At 37.0% G+C, this 15,638-nt stretch overlaps 1 protein-coding gene and 1 long non-coding RNA gene across 3 annotated transcripts in view; one reads left to right on the top strand and one right to left on the bottom strand.

Annotated features, from left to right (window-relative positions):
- The window catches only part of LOC127846777 (uncharacterized), a 141,287-nt gene that overhangs the window by 37,823 nt on the left and 87,826 nt on the right, over positions 1 to 15,638 (bottom strand). The gene's annotated exons all lie outside the window — the stretch shown is intronic.
- The window catches only part of LOC127846669 (uncharacterized), a 337,381-nt gene that overhangs the window by 4,657 nt on the left and 317,086 nt on the right, over positions 1 to 15,638 (top strand). Inside the window, exons 6-9 of one of the 2 annotated variants that reach the window (XM_052378160.1) lie at positions 1,595 to 1,671; positions 1,950 to 2,044; positions 10,283 to 11,823; positions 11,969 to 12,360. In XM_052378160.1, the coding sequence (XP_052234120.1) occupies positions 1,595 to 1,671; positions 1,950 to 2,044; positions 10,283 to 10,505 (395 nt within the window). In that variant the 3' untranslated portion in view covers positions 10,506 to 11,823; positions 11,969 to 12,360. Of the gene's footprint in view, positions 1 to 1,594; positions 1,672 to 1,949; positions 2,045 to 10,282; positions 12,361 to 15,638 lie in introns of both variants that reach the window. The other variant, XM_052378152.1, reaches the window with a different exon arrangement.

Here is a 15,638-nt window from a genome sequence, read left to right on the forward strand (position 1 = left end):
TGTCGATAAAAGTTACATTTGAAAAATAAAATAGTTAACACAAGTATAAAGCTTGTAAGAAATTTGTCATTTCTTGTAAGTAAACCAGTTTATTAAAATTAAAGTGATTTATATGAAAAATAAGTTGAACTTCTTTCAGTGTAACCAATACATACAATCCTACCATATCATTGTCAAGCATTATCAACGATATGGAATTTTAATATGCAAACCTTGTTGTTGAAATGAAATTTGTTGAATGTGTGAAATAAATACAGAGTCTACTGGTATTCAAGGATTTAGGATGAAATGAACTGAGTTCACTTTTCAAATTTTGTTATTTTACAACAAGCTGTTTTAAAAGGGAATTATTTTAGCTCACATGAGCACGAGGGGCTCATAGTGAGCTGTGAGCGTACCGTGTTGTTTTGTCAGTTAGTGTGTGCAGCGTGTGTCAGTCTGATGGTAAACTTTTCTTCTTGCATCTTCTAATCCTAAACTGCTGGGCAGATTTCAATGACACAGAGGCCCAGAGGTTTGTTATTTTGCATGTAACGTCTCAAAGTGGTTCTCTGCTAAGTTTGTTAAAATCATGCTTCAGGGTTCAACATTTGCCCCGCCCCAAAGTTCAAATTATTTATAAAGACTTAATTAAATAATCAATATCTATAAAATTCAAGATTTTTTTTTTAAACTGCAAGGGTCAGGGGTTTGAAATTTGGTCTGTAACAAAGAATAGTTTTCTTAAGTTTGTTCAAATCATGCAACTTGGTTTGAAAGAAACTACACCCAGGAGTCACATGAATTATAAAGATTTATTCAGTAAATTGCTACTTATATCGTTAATAATGTTAACAATCTTGTTCTCTGATACTGCATGGGTCAGGGGTTTAATATTTGGTGTGTAACATCCTATTTTGGTCCTCCACTAAGTTTTTTGATTGTGTCCCTTGGTTCGACATTAGCCCACTCTAGAGGTTACATGATTTTTTATTAGACATGTATATAGTAAAAACTTTATCTTGTTCAAATACTGTCTTAAACCAAATTAAGCCTGTTTCGAACAGAGTAATACATCTAGTAAAAACTACAGTTATTACATACACAAACATAAAAAATACCCAAGGTTTTTTAATGTCTTAGGTGAGCAACCTGAGGAATTTAGGACCTATTGTTAAATAAACTGGTGAACTCTTTACATAAGACTTGAAGTGCTGAATATTTGCCAAAATGTATCTACTTTACTTTATTAAGAACATGTACCTTAAACTGGTTTTCTAATGTTTTGACTTAATTTTTTAGGACATATGCATGTGAAATGAGTTACAAATGTATATTTCAAAGAAACTTTAACCCATTTATGCCTAGGGTCTAGAAAAAAATGCATTAGCAAACAGCATAGACTCAGATGAGATGCCCCATAATGCTGTTTGCTTAAAGGAATTTTTCTAAGAAATATTCTAAATATAGAAATAAATATACTAGACATCCCTAATTTTGAAAATAAATTGATCCAATTTAGAAGGATGGGAGAGTCCATTAGGCATAAATGGGTTAACGGTGTCGCGGTCATAATGGATCATCTAGTAACTACTTATATTGTTTAATCTTTCAGGACTGCTAGCGAAGTCTGTATGCTCATTTTTAACATGCAAAAAGTATTTTGAAGCCCCTGAAAATATAAAAAGCGAGGTAACATTTTTGACATTTATCGATTGCAGTTTTCTGTGTAATTATTAATAGAGTTCATTCATTTTACTGCATGAAGAAAGTGGTTTACTTTCTATGTTGTGAGAGTATAATCTGAGTTCACATGACACCAAAGTTACCATAGTAATCATATTAATATACTTGAAATAAGAATGATGTTGTTTATATAAAAATGATTACTGCAAAAAGTTACAAACTAATAAAGAGAGTGGAAATCTTACTTCATAACCACATGTTTTACATATATTTGCACATTTCAGGACGATGGGCCTCTGAGTATATCCTATGTGGTATTGACAATCTTCCTTGCCATTATATTCATCTTGTACTATTGCGTGGCAGTCAATTACTTTTGGTGAGTGAACTCAATAGTGAAGCCGTGGCTTGATTGTCCTTCCACAGCAATGTTGACCCAAAAGCCATTTTTTCACATTTAACCCTTTGCATGCTGGGAAATTTGTCTTCTGCTAAAATGTCGTCTGCTGAATTTCTAAAATTAGCATTTTCTTCGATTTTTTTTTAAAGAATACTATCAGAATAGCAAACAGTTTGGATCCTGATGAGACGCCACATTCTGTGTCTCATCTGGATCCAATCTGTTTGCAAAGGCCTTCAAAATTCAGTTCCCGCACTGAAAGGGTTAATGGTTAATGATCATATATAAGAAAAAATGCTTTCACCATGAAGTATGGAGTGTATTGCTGTATATATAACACAAGAAGACGAAGATGATGGTTTCTGTGACTTCTCAGACAACCACTCATACACTTATAAGATTTTAATAAGATAATCTATATAATTTATCAAAATTGCCATTTTATTCCCAAAGGTTTTCAGCTTGTATTTTCTAGACTTAAAGGGGCCTTTTCCTAGGTTGGCGCTAAGGAAAAAAACTTAGTCGCCAAATCTAGGGGGGTCCGGCGGCATGCCCCCCCCCCCGGATTTTTTTTTGATCCTAGATTGTCTGTGGTGCGTTTTGGGGCTATTTTCTGAGCAAAATTAAGACTATTTGTTTCTGAAATTAGCTCTTTTTGCTTGAAAAGTTTTCTTTGCTGGTGAGCCACTTGCTGACATTTTGCAGCCAATTTATTTTTTTACATAGACACCAGTGGCGTAGTGATAATGATACACTAACACCGTTAAACAGTTTTCGGTACATGTGGTATTTAGGTTTTAAACCACTAAAGCAGCCCGCCCGTCTCGGAAGTAATTATACGACATTTTATAAAATCCAAACATTTTTTTTTTGTTTTTGAAGAAATGCGTTAGAAATTACTAAGTCAGCATGAGACCGCCATTGCACGTCAAAAACCGTGAGACTCACGACGAAACCGTGAACCTTGACAGGTATAGACGTTTCTGATTCTGCATTCACGTCTGCACTATTTTAGACGTCCTCCGATCGCGAACCTAACATTTGGTCATTTCTTGAGTTTACATTATTCTGTCCGCTTTCTTTTCTAAAGAATTGTGTTAATTTTATGTTGCTTCGACTTTCCATTTTCGCTCGCAGCATCCATTTTTCCCAGAATCTGCAACTCACTTTCTAAATCGGTCTTTCAAGTCGCATAGCGACCGTAAAGGGAAGTAACTCTTATCTACTTTTTTAGCCAATCAAAATCGTTGTGTCTTGGGAAATTAGTTTATAGTGGCTATGTCAATGCCATAACTCCGCCCATCTGATTAAACGACAATTCCGTACTGGTCGATTCGATAACGTTGAATCATAAATTCATAACATCTATAGCATAGGTCATACACGGCACGCTTCAATGATTCAGTCATCGCGTAAATAGCCAAGTAACCCAAATGTTAAAAAAGTCTGGTCGCAGTGTAAAGCTTGACCAATTAAGACATTAGCCATGTGGATTATCGACCTAGGCGGTCGTCATTATCCCCTGGGGCCTTTCCGGTAAGGATGTTATCTGTGTAATCTTAGCGATGTTTCTGGCGATTGATACGGCCTGAAAACAGGCATTTAGAGTGTGCATTTGTAAAGCATAGGGTCTATTTTTTCTCAATCGCCAATTTCATGAAAATCTTATTTTTAATCGCCTGCTAGGAATTGTAATCGCCAATGGCGATTTCGGCGATCGGTAACGCTAACGTAGCTTTTCACAGATTTTGGCATGTTTTGAAGTTTATCATTAAATGCTTTATATTGATAACTGTTAACATTGGATATAAAAAGCTCCAGTAAAAAAGTCAAGAATAAAATTTTAAAAAGAAAAAAAAGGGTTACCTTCAGCAGGACTCGAACCACTGACCAGTCCTGGAGTAAAAAGTCTCCCATTTAGACCACTCGGCCATCCTTCAGGATACAATTGCAGGTGTTTTTATTACTTCATATAACCAATCCTCGTAGTTTCACAAAATATAACAACAACAACAGAACTCTCCAAATTATTATTTTGTTTTGCGTTGCAACGCTTTATAATTTTCGGGTTTATAAATCGTCAAAAAGATGCATATAATGGCTATTTTAGAGCATGGTAAATGTTCAGTATTACTGTTTCCTCACAAATATCTTAACTAAAATGAAAATGTGCGAATCTGAAACAACTTTTTCAATTTTGTCAATTTACCCTAAAGTGAAAGAAAAGGCCCATTTAAAGCATTTTAAGAATTTAATGAGTTCTTTTTAGCTCACCTGAGCACAACGTGCTCATGGAGAGCTTTTGTGATTGCCATTTGTCAGTCGTGCATCGTCAGTCGTCCGTCGTCAACATTTTGCCTTGTGAACACTCCAGAGGCCACATTTATTGTCTGATCTTCATGAAACTTGGTCAGAACATTTGTCCTATTGATACCTCGACTGAGTTTGAAACTGGGTCATGCTGGGTCAAAAACTAGGTCAAAAAAAAAAGAAAAACCTTGTGAACACTGTAGAAGTCACATTTGATGCCCAATGTTCATGTAACTTTGTCAAAATGTTTGTCTAAATGATATGTTGGTTGAGTTCAAAGATGGTTCCGGTCCATTGAAAAACATGGCCGCCAGGAGACGGGGCAGTAATCATTATATGGCTATAGAGAAACCTTGTGAACACTCTAGAAGTCACAATTATTGCCCAATCATCATGAAACTTGGTAAACACATTGGTTTCATTGATCTCTCGGACAAGTTAGAAAATGGTCCAGATCGGTGATAAAAACATGGCCACCAGGGGGTGGGGCAGTTTTCTCTATATGTATATAGAGAAAACATGTGAACACTCAAGAAGTCACATTTTTGGTCTAATCTTCATGAAATTTGGTCAGAACATGTGTTTTCTGAATATGACGGTTGAGTTCGAAAATGGTTCGGATCGGTAAAAAAACATGGCCGCCAGAGGGGGGTCATTTTCCTTACATTTATATAGTAAAAAAAGCTTGTGAACACTTCAGACATCACATTATTTGCCTAATCATCATAAAAAAATTCTAAACATTGATTTCATAGATATCTCGGACGAGTTCGAAAATGGTCATGATGGGTGGAAAAACATGGCCGCCAGGGGGTGGGGCAGTTTTCTCTATATGTATAGTGAAAACATGTGAACAGCCTATAAGACACTTTTTTTGCCCAATATTCATGAAATTTGGTCAGATCATTTGTTTCATGTGTAGTCAAGTTTTTTTTTTATGTCATTATTTAAGAAATAATTTGTGTACGTTATAGTTTGTTGTCGAATAACCCACGGCCGGAAGTTCAGATGCGTAGGGATTAAATCACGAGTGCGAAGCACGAGTGATTTGAAATCACGCATCTAAACTTCCGGCCGTGGGTTATTCGACAACAAACTATAACGTACACAAATTATTTCGATTCTAACACGATTTTTACTAAAGATTTATAGAATGTATCTTATTTTTCTTGCATACTATTTTATGTGCAGCTCCGCCCATAAAAATAGCTTTCGGCTGTTCTTTCGATAAGATTTCCGCCCTCAATAACAGCCAAACTGGATGGAAAAAACCCATTTCATTTCTCACGTTTGGTTTAATAAGAACAACAACAACTTGCATAAACTAACATGTTTTCATTGTACACTTTAAATTAACGCAATAGTGTTACATCTACAAGAAAACAACACTGTATATGTGACAATAAATTGGAATAAACTGACGATACTGTACAGAACAAATTACAAATAGTGTTAATTCAACGTCAGCCATACTGACGATACTGTACAGAACAAATTACAAATAGTGTTAATTCAACGTCAGCCATATTAGTATCGAAGCAGCAGACGAACACCGTGGGAAATTGGGTCAATTTTACGCATTTCTGTTCGTAGCGTAGTATTTTGTCACGTGACTTTCATTCGTAAATACCGGATTATTACGCTGGTGGAAAATGTATCGGCATGTTTTGTTTAGCTACAGCGCGTGCTTTCAGTGTATAAGCTCCGCCCATAATTTGTTGCAGAATAACCCATGGAAGATTTTCTTCTTTGTTTTTATGAAATTTGGCACGTGCCGTGTTAGAATATGTAACATTAACTGAATTATGTAATTTTCATAGCACAGAATTTTCATAATTAACATAACTGTTTTAGTCATTAGCACTTGTAATAAGCCTATCAACTAAGAGATAGCTGAAAGAAATTTAAGACAACATGTACATAATTTTGTAGTATTTATCTCCCTTGTTTAACCTGGTCGAGTAATCTATTTTTAGTTCTGCTCTGGAATTAGGGAAGATATTGATAATTGATAAATGGACTGTTCTGAGGGAAAATAGACTCTTCTGCCAGTGCTCTCAGAACTGTATAAGAAAAGCTGTTTTGGCTGATTTAATCACCTCTTGATGCTTTCTTGAAAAGGTAACAGCTCTTGACAAAGGTTGGAATTTTTAAATAATTAAACTCTAAATTATTGTAACACCAGCATCAAGATATTTTGGCATTATTTTCTAAATTATTCTTATTATTTAGATTATTTTTATTTGGTATTTTCTAAATTAGAAAGACTCTATTTTATTTCAATAACTTTAGTAAATTCTTCTTATTTTTACATTTGATTCACTGAAGTTTCCTTATCTCCATAAATTGTGTTCTTTAGATTAAGTCCTATTTTCTCAACTAGATTTTTGAAGCAAACTTCTAGACTTACAGTAACTAATATTTATATAAGATTTTTTGACGGATTGTGAACTTCTTTTTACATTCATTAAGGTATTTGCTGTATGTTGTTCATTTTTGGAACAATACTTTGATTCTTTAGACTTGCCTTGTACATGTTCTTAATTCTCTGTCATTGTTCTTCATTTTCCGAGTTCTTGGAATTCAAGTTAATTATTTTCGTTTAAACTGCTTTGGTTTTCACTTGAAGATTAATTCTTTATGAGTGTATTCAGGCGTATCTGACTGGACGCCTTTAGTTAATTGAATTACAACCAGTCAGTGGTGTCATCCTGACCGGAAATAAGCGTTCGTCGAATAAATATTTCCACATTACATAAGTGCTCACAAAGTTACATAACTCGTAACCGTCCCGTGACCGGTTCACTTGTGTAAGCGAACGAGACCGCACTACCACACCTCAGGGTCTTCCCCAGGCCATTTAAGCGCCCCTTCCGGGGCGCTTGAATTTCGAAATCAGAGTCCCCGGGGCGCTTGACATTTTCCGATCAGTGTATTCTTCAGTAAAAGAAAGTGGAGATTGTCCAAAAAAATCAAGGTTTCCCTATCAGTGTATCAATATTCCCTGTTTTAAAAGAGCACTCGGTACCTACTTTCACAAGTAATCGCCATAAACACCACATGGGGTAATGGATAATCCACTGATAAGAGGATATGCATGACGCGCATATCGATTATTCTAGCCACATTACCCGGTCATTTAAATGCTGACAAGGATGTATCTGGTAACTTTCCAGTCGTCAAACTGTGAAGTTCATCGTCCAATCGGTTACGCGAATGCTTATGAGGGCGGGGTTAACTATCGACCATTATTTTTGATTGACGTCGGGCATGAAGTAAGAGTTTATTGCAGCTTGATTAGCAAGAAGTTGTACCATTTGAGTAATATAAAACCGGTAATTAGTACAGTACAGAACATTAAAGGCGGTTTCGGGCATCATCGTCACACCTTTTTACTGTAAACAAGTGTTACCTATGACTCATAATTAATACGAGAAATTAATTGCAAGTGGTAAACAATTAATTATTATAGCGGGTAAGTTGTGCAAATGACTCCCGGTTACAATTATGTGATAACAATTTATTTAATTCCAGTACATGTATATTTCAACATGTCCATTTATAGAACTGATTCACCTCGTTTTTCTGACATTTATTCGACACGTAATGCGCTTTAACAAATTTTCGTTGAATTAATTACGCACACTTGTAAATGTTTCGTCCGATAATCGATAGTTCGAAGACTGATGATGGCAACCGGCCGTGATCCTCGTGGACAACGTGAATTTCATGCATAATTCCGTCAAATCATTAATTCGACTCGTAAAGTGTGTAAACAAATTATCGTTGAATTTATAACGCAACGGTTAATATTTGTTGAAATCTCAAATGGGAATAATTGAATGTGTAATCCGAAACCCATTACCGTAAGTCGATGTTAACGCGTTTTTAATCCGAAACACACTTCCGAATGTAAATGTTACCGCAACGTTAAATATTTTTGCTTCAAATTAGCAGTGCAAATTTATTTTGTGTCGAATCTTTATCTCAATTAAAAAGAGCGCGAAAATTATGCAGCATGTACAACGTCGCGTCTATTCCATACAAATGGCGTGTATTGAGCGTTTTAACAAGCACACAACAGGTCAGGGGATTGACGCATATTCAGAGGCAATATTTCATCAAATCTATAAATAGTCACTTAAAAAATGGCAAGGTTTGTGTTATCGTAAATATTTACCAGAAAGAGATTGATAAAAACGGAATAAACGGGATTATCGGGTAATATACTTGAAAAATAGTAAGTATACAGTAATAGAGTCGGGATGAAACGGATGTATTGGGGAATCGTTCGAGTCGGGATTTTACTATCTGTGCGGAAGTTTTAAAACAATTAAACAATATAAAAAATATTTTTCAATGACTGGGGGATTTTTTTGAAGAGTCATAGCGCACCAAATGACGTCTTTTGACGCTGTTTTTCTTTGAGTTATAACGCACCACAGAACGTGAATTGACACGTTAAATTAAAAAAAAATCAACGTCGGGAGGGGACACCCGTCCCGAACCCACCCTCGGTCGGCCCCGGGGCGCCTGAACAAATTCCTGGGGAAGGCACTGCACCTGGATACGACGGTTGGGTTCGAAAATGGTTTGGATCTGTAAAAAAAAAACATGGCCGCCAGCGAGGGTCTTTTTCCTTATATTTATATAGTGAAAAAGCTTGTGAACACTCTAGAAGTCACATTTTTTGTCTAATCATCATGTAATTTTGGCAAAACATTAGTTATGTGGATGTCTCGGACGAGTTTAAAAATGGTCGTGATCAGTGAAAAAACATGGCCTCCAGGGGTTGGGGCCGTTTTCTTTATATGTATATAGTGAAAACATATGAACAGTCTAGAAGACACATTTTTTGCCCAATCTTCATGAAATTTGGACATATCTTGGAAGAGTTCAAAAATGGTTCAGGTCTGTTAAAAAAACATGGCCGCCAGGGGGCCATTTGTTGTTCATTCTTCATGAAACTTGGTTAGAACATTTGTTCAATTGATATCTTGGGCTGCAAAGAACAGGTTATTTCTTTTTATCTAAGGTCAGCAACTTTGGGCCTTTTAGGCCCTCTTGTTCATTTTCTTATCACAAGCAAAGTAAATCCAATGTGAACATCAGCGTGTTCACAGTTATAGGTTCGAAAAAAACTACATTTGACCTAACACCTTTTTGTAATACATTAAGGTATTTATTCTTAATAAATGATTTATAGGTATATCAATTTAGAAAATTCTGGTATGCCACTTAAAACCATCCTATTTTTCGACATGGGTTCTTCACTTGTCTGTCCTGCTCAATCATATTAAGGACTGTGAGCATACACAGAGTTTACAACTGAGCCTCGCTCTTTAAAAACAGGGTTAAATGCATCCGTGCAAAGTGCCTGCACAGTCAGGGGTTAAATGCATCCGTGCAAAGTGCCTGCACAGTCAGGGGTTAAATGCATCCGTGCAAAGTGCCTGCACAGTCAGGGGTTAAATGCATCCGTGCTAAGTGCCTGCACAATCAGGGGTTAAATGCATGTGTGCAAAGTGCCTGCACAGTCAGGGGTTAAATGCATGTGTGCAAAGTGCCTGCACAGTCAGGGGTTAAATGCATGTGTGCAAAGTGCCTGCAGTCAGGACTGCACAGACTTATCTGGGAAAGGCACTTTAACCCTTTGCATGCTGGGAAATTTGTCGTCTGCAAAAATGTCGTCTGCTGAATTTCTAAAATTAGCATTTTCTTGGTTTTTTTTTTAAAGAATACTATCAGAATAGAAAACAGTTTGGATCCTGATGAGACGCCACGTTCTGTGGTGTCTCATCTTGATCCAAACTGTTTGCAAAGGCCTTTAAAATTCGGTTCCCGCACTGAAAGGGTTAAACACATTCGTTATAACCCCTTTGTCAAGAGCGAGTATTAAACTTTTAGGTTCGACACATTTTCTGATTTGCATGACGATGAAAGGCGACCCCTGGTCAATCCACAAGGATATGAATCGCTGTTTAAAGACGAAACCGTGGATCTGAAGGTACGCGTTATGACCAGAAACCCCAAAAAGTCACCGGTGTCTTCTGATGTGGCTGAAGATGAAGACATCTTCAACATTCATGGAGGACTTGAGTCTTCCCTTATGTTTGCTGAGGATAGCTAGTTGTCACTTTTCTGATGTTAAAGGTGTGATACATTCCTATTTATAGTGTCTTTGTTTACTGCATGGACTAACGATGTAATTATTTTTGTTAGCCATGACCACTTGTAATTGTCTTGCATTACAGTGATTTTGCCATGGTATGTAACACTTCCATCCAATTTAGTTACTTGTTTGTTCTATGGTATGCAACATTTTCATCTTATGAATCTACTTGTGAAGGAAATAATAAAAACAATTGGTGTACTTTTGTCTTTTGTATACGTATAATTTTAGTACAAGAGCGAAAGTTGTTTAATTTTGAACGTTCGCAATTGAAATTGTTCAGTGCATTTTATTTTTAATGAAATAAACAAATCCTGGCCCAGTGTCTTTAACCAATCTGACATTGATATTTAATGGCTATGATATGGATTCGTGTGTCATTGATTTTGAATCTGGTTGTCACAAACACAAAATAAATGTCAAAAATGAAAATCGATGTGAACAACTAAAATATATTTTGAATGTCTCATAGCAAGTCATATCAAATAAATATCATGAGCATAAATTTCTGGTGCCACTGTAGAAAATATCTATGTCACTTGAAATAAATGTTTTGATTTCAAGTAGAATTAATTTTCAATCTCGGTGAAAAGTTTTGTGAACCCAAGGCCTGCTTGTTATGCCCCCTTCGAAGAAGGTATATTGTTTTGCTGGATGTCTTTCTGTCCGTCAGCAGACCAGTTCATTTTCGATCAATAACTCGTGATTGAAATGACCAATTGGCTTGATACTCCATATGTGCATTGGCCTTGCACAGTACATGACACCTATTGGAAATTGGGTCAAAGGTCAAGGTCACTATCACAAAATGTGTGAAAATTGTTTTTGATCAATAATAATCAAAGAATTGACCCATTGGCATGACACTTCACATGTGCATTGGTCATGGACAGTAGATGACTCTATTGGAATTGGTGTCACTAGGTCAAATGTCAAGGTCACTGTCACACTGAATTGTGAAATTTTTATGCCCCCCTTCGAAGAAGAGGGGGTATTTTGCTTTGCACATGTCGGTCGGTCGGTCGGTCCGTCCAACAGGTGGTTTCCGGATGATAACTCAAGAACGCTTGGGCCTAGGATCATGAAACTTCATAGGTACATTGATCATGACTCGCAGATGACCCCTATTGATTTTGAGGTCACTAGGTCAAGGTCACGGTGACCCGAAATAGTCAAATGGTTTTCGGATGATAACTCAAGAACGCTTAGGCCTAGGATCATGAAACTTGATAGGTAGATTGATCATGACTCGCAGATGACCCCTATAGATTTTCAGGTCACTAGGTCAAAGGTCAAGGTCACAGTGACCCAAAATAGTAAAATGGTTTCTGGATGATAACTCAAGAACGCTTAGGCCTAGGATCATGAAACTTGATAGGTAGATTGATCATGACTCGCAGGTGACCCCTGTTGATTTTCAGGTCACTAGGTCAAAGGTCAAGGTCACAGTGACCCGAAATAGTAAAATGGTTTTCGGATAATAACTCAAGAACGCTTATGCCTAGGATCATGAAACTTCGTAGGTAGATTGATAATGGCTGGCAGATGACCCCTATTGATTGTCAGGTCACTAGGTCAAAGGTCAAGGTCACGGTGACCCCAAATAGTAAAATGGTTTCCGAATGATTACTCAAGAACGCTTATGCCTAGGATCATGAAACTTCATAGGTACATTGATCATGACTCGCAGATGACCCCTATTGATTTTCAGGTCACAAGGTCGAAGGTCAAGGTCATGGTGACCCAAAATAATAAAATGGTTTCCGGGTGATAACTCAAGAACGCTTATGCCTAGGATCATGAAACTTGATAGGTAGATTGATCATGACTTGCAGTTGACCCCTATTGATTTTCAGGTCACTATATCAAAGGTCAAGGTCATGGTGACCCGAAATATTAAAATGGTTTCCGGATGATAACTCAAGAACGCTTATGCCTAGGATCATGGAACTTCATAGGTACATTGATCATGACTCGCAGATGACCCCTATCGATTTTGAGGTCACTTGGTCAAAGGTCAAGTTCACGGTGACCCGTAATAGTAAAATGGTTTCTGGATGATAACTCAAGAACGCTTAGGTCTAGGATCATAAAACTTGATAGGTAGATTGATCATGACTCGCAGATGACCCCTATTGATTTTCAGGTCAATAGGTCAAAGGTCAAGGTCACGGTGACCCGAAATAGTAAAATGGTTTCCGGATGATAACTCAAGAACGCTTATGACTAGGATCATGAAACTTCATAGGTACATTGATCATGACTGGCAGATGACTCCTATTGATTTTCAGGTCACTAGGTCAAAGGTCAAGGTCACAGTGACAAAAACATACTCACACAATGGCTGTCACTACAACGGAGAGCCCATATGGGGGACATGCATGTTTTACAAACAGCCCTTGTATTCTATTGATGAAAACGATTTATCGTATTGACCATTATGCAACATCGCCACATGAGTGTTAAACATGTAAAAAATAATCATGCGATTTTAAATTTAATTTCAAGTGTCCATTAATTCCTAAACAAGATTGCACAAAAATAGATAGTTATTTTCAAGCATGTTGACCAGATATATGGTTATTTATACTTTTTTTTTATGCCCCTCTTCGAAGAAAAGGGGGTATATTGTTTTGCACATGTCGGTCTGTCCGTCCGTATGTCCGTCCGTCCACCAGATGGTTTCCGGATGATAACTCAAAAACGCTTAGGCCTAGGATCATGAAACTTTATAGGTTCATTGATCATGACTCGCAGATAACCCCTATTGATTTTGAGGTCACAAGGTCACGGTGACCCGAAAAAGTAGAATGGTTTCCGGATGATAACTCAAGAACGCTTATGCCTAGGATCATGAAACTTCATAGGTACATTGATCATGACTTGCAGATTACCCCTATTGATTTTCAGGTCACTAGGTCAAAGGTCAAGGTCACAGTGCCAAAAAACGTATTCACACAATGGCTGCCACTACAACTGACAGCCCATATGGGGGGCATGCATGTTTTACAAACAGCCCTTGTTGTTATCAAAATGTTCATATAGTTTATATAATAAATGATATTAAAATAGCTATTTATGATTTAGATAGAAGCCCTAGATAATGTTAACTACCCTTTCCAGTTTTTTAGCTAACCTGAGCTGGAAGTGCTCATGGAGAGATATTGTGATCACTGTATGTCTGTCATTGTGTGTCTTATGTCTAAATCTAAATCTTGAAAGTGAGTGGACTAGACTAAAATCAGATGAGCGCATAGTGCCATCATGACCCTCTTGTTTTTAATAATTCTATTATTTTTTTAATAGTTCGTATATAGTTAGAAATTGTGTATTGATATTAAAATTGTATGCATATTAGGAGATCTGTCAATAAGGTATTTGCAATCAGTAGTAAAGTTGATTTAAGCTGATGAAATTAAATTCAGTAGTATTGAAAAGGAGCTATTTGTGCATGCTGGCTTCAGTTTACAGATTTCAATCGTCCATATTGACTGCAATTTTCTAAGCGTCATTAAAAAAAGGTATTAGGTTCATTGGAAGCGTTTCAAGTCAATGCTGTTAAATATAGAAAGATTTTAAAAAGGAATACATTTTAATTTTGAGGCTGATCATATCAGTGATTTTTTTGTTAAACTTCCTATGCATCATCAAAATAAGAAAATCTTAAAAGTGCAGCTGAATTGGGCTCTGAAGAAAGATTGTTGAGTAATCATAGAACCTGTAGAAGTTGCGTGACCTCAGGGCTCAACATTATCCTAAAAACCAACTTGCCCTTCCTTTCAAGTACTTAGAAAATCTACTTTCCCTGAACATAAAGCCCCTTCGAAGAAGAGGGGGTATATTGTTTTGAACATGTCGGTCGGTCCGTCGGTCGGTCTGTCTGTCGGTCGGTCTGTCCACCAGATGGTTTCCGGATGATTACTCAAGAACGCTTTGGCCTAGGATCATGAAACTTCATAGGTAGATTGATCATGACTGGCAGATGACCCCTATTGATTTTCAGGTCACTTGGTCAAAGGTCAAGGTCACAGTGACTTGAAATAGTAAAATGATTTTAGGATGATAACTCAAGAATGCTTACGCCTAGGATCATGAAACTTCATAGGTACATTGATCATGACTGGCAGATGACCCCTATAGATTTTCAGGTCACTAGGTCAAAGGTCAAGGTCACAGTGACTCGAAATAGTAAAATGGTTTCAGGATGATAACTCAAGAATGCTTACGCCTAGGATCATGAAACTTCATTGGTACTTTGATAATAAATGGCAGATGACCCCTATTGATTTTCAGGTCACTAGGTCAAAGGTCAAGGTCACAGTGACTCGAAATAGTAAAATGGTTTCCGGATGATAACTCAAGAATGCTTACGCCTAGGATCAAGAAACTTCATAGGTACATTTATCATGACTGGCAGATGACCCCTATCGATTTTCAGGTCACTAGGTAAAAGGTCAAGGTCACAGTGACTCGAAACAGTAAAATGGTTTCCTGATGATAACTCAAGAAAAATTAGGCCTAGGATCATGAAACTTCATTCTCAAAATATGTCGAGGGGTTTTTCTGGCATTTCATATAATTACATTCCCACGGACGGAGAGCATGACTGGTGCGTTATAAAAAAATACGACCAATTTACAGCTTTCATCTCCAAATTGTGATCACTATACGGTATCTGATACATATATTTGTTTATTTAGTATTTAGTGTGGTAATGTATTACCATTTTAAGCTCACCAGAGCACAATGTGCTCATGGTGAGCTTTTGTGGTCGCTTTTTGCGGCGTCATTATTTGCCTTGTTAACACTATAGAGGCCACATTTATTGTCCAATCTTCATGCAATTTGGTCAGATTTGTCTCAACGATATCTTGGACAAGTTCGAAAATGATTACGGTTGCTTGAAAAACATGGCCCCCGGGGGCGGGACATTTTTCCTAATATGGCTATACTAAAACCTTATTAACACTCGATATTCCACATTTATTGTCCGATCTTCATGAAACCTAGTCAGAAGATTCGTCCTAATTATATCTTGGACGAGTTCAAAATGATTCCAGTTGGTTGAAAAACATGGCCCCAAGGGGCGGG

The sequence above is a fragment of the Dreissena polymorpha genome, chromosome 1 (assembly GCF_020536995.1).
Source record: "Dreissena polymorpha isolate Duluth1 chromosome 1, UMN_Dpol_1.0, whole genome shotgun sequence".
Taxonomy (NCBI): Eukaryota; Metazoa; Mollusca; class Bivalvia; order Myida; family Dreissenidae; genus Dreissena; species Dreissena polymorpha.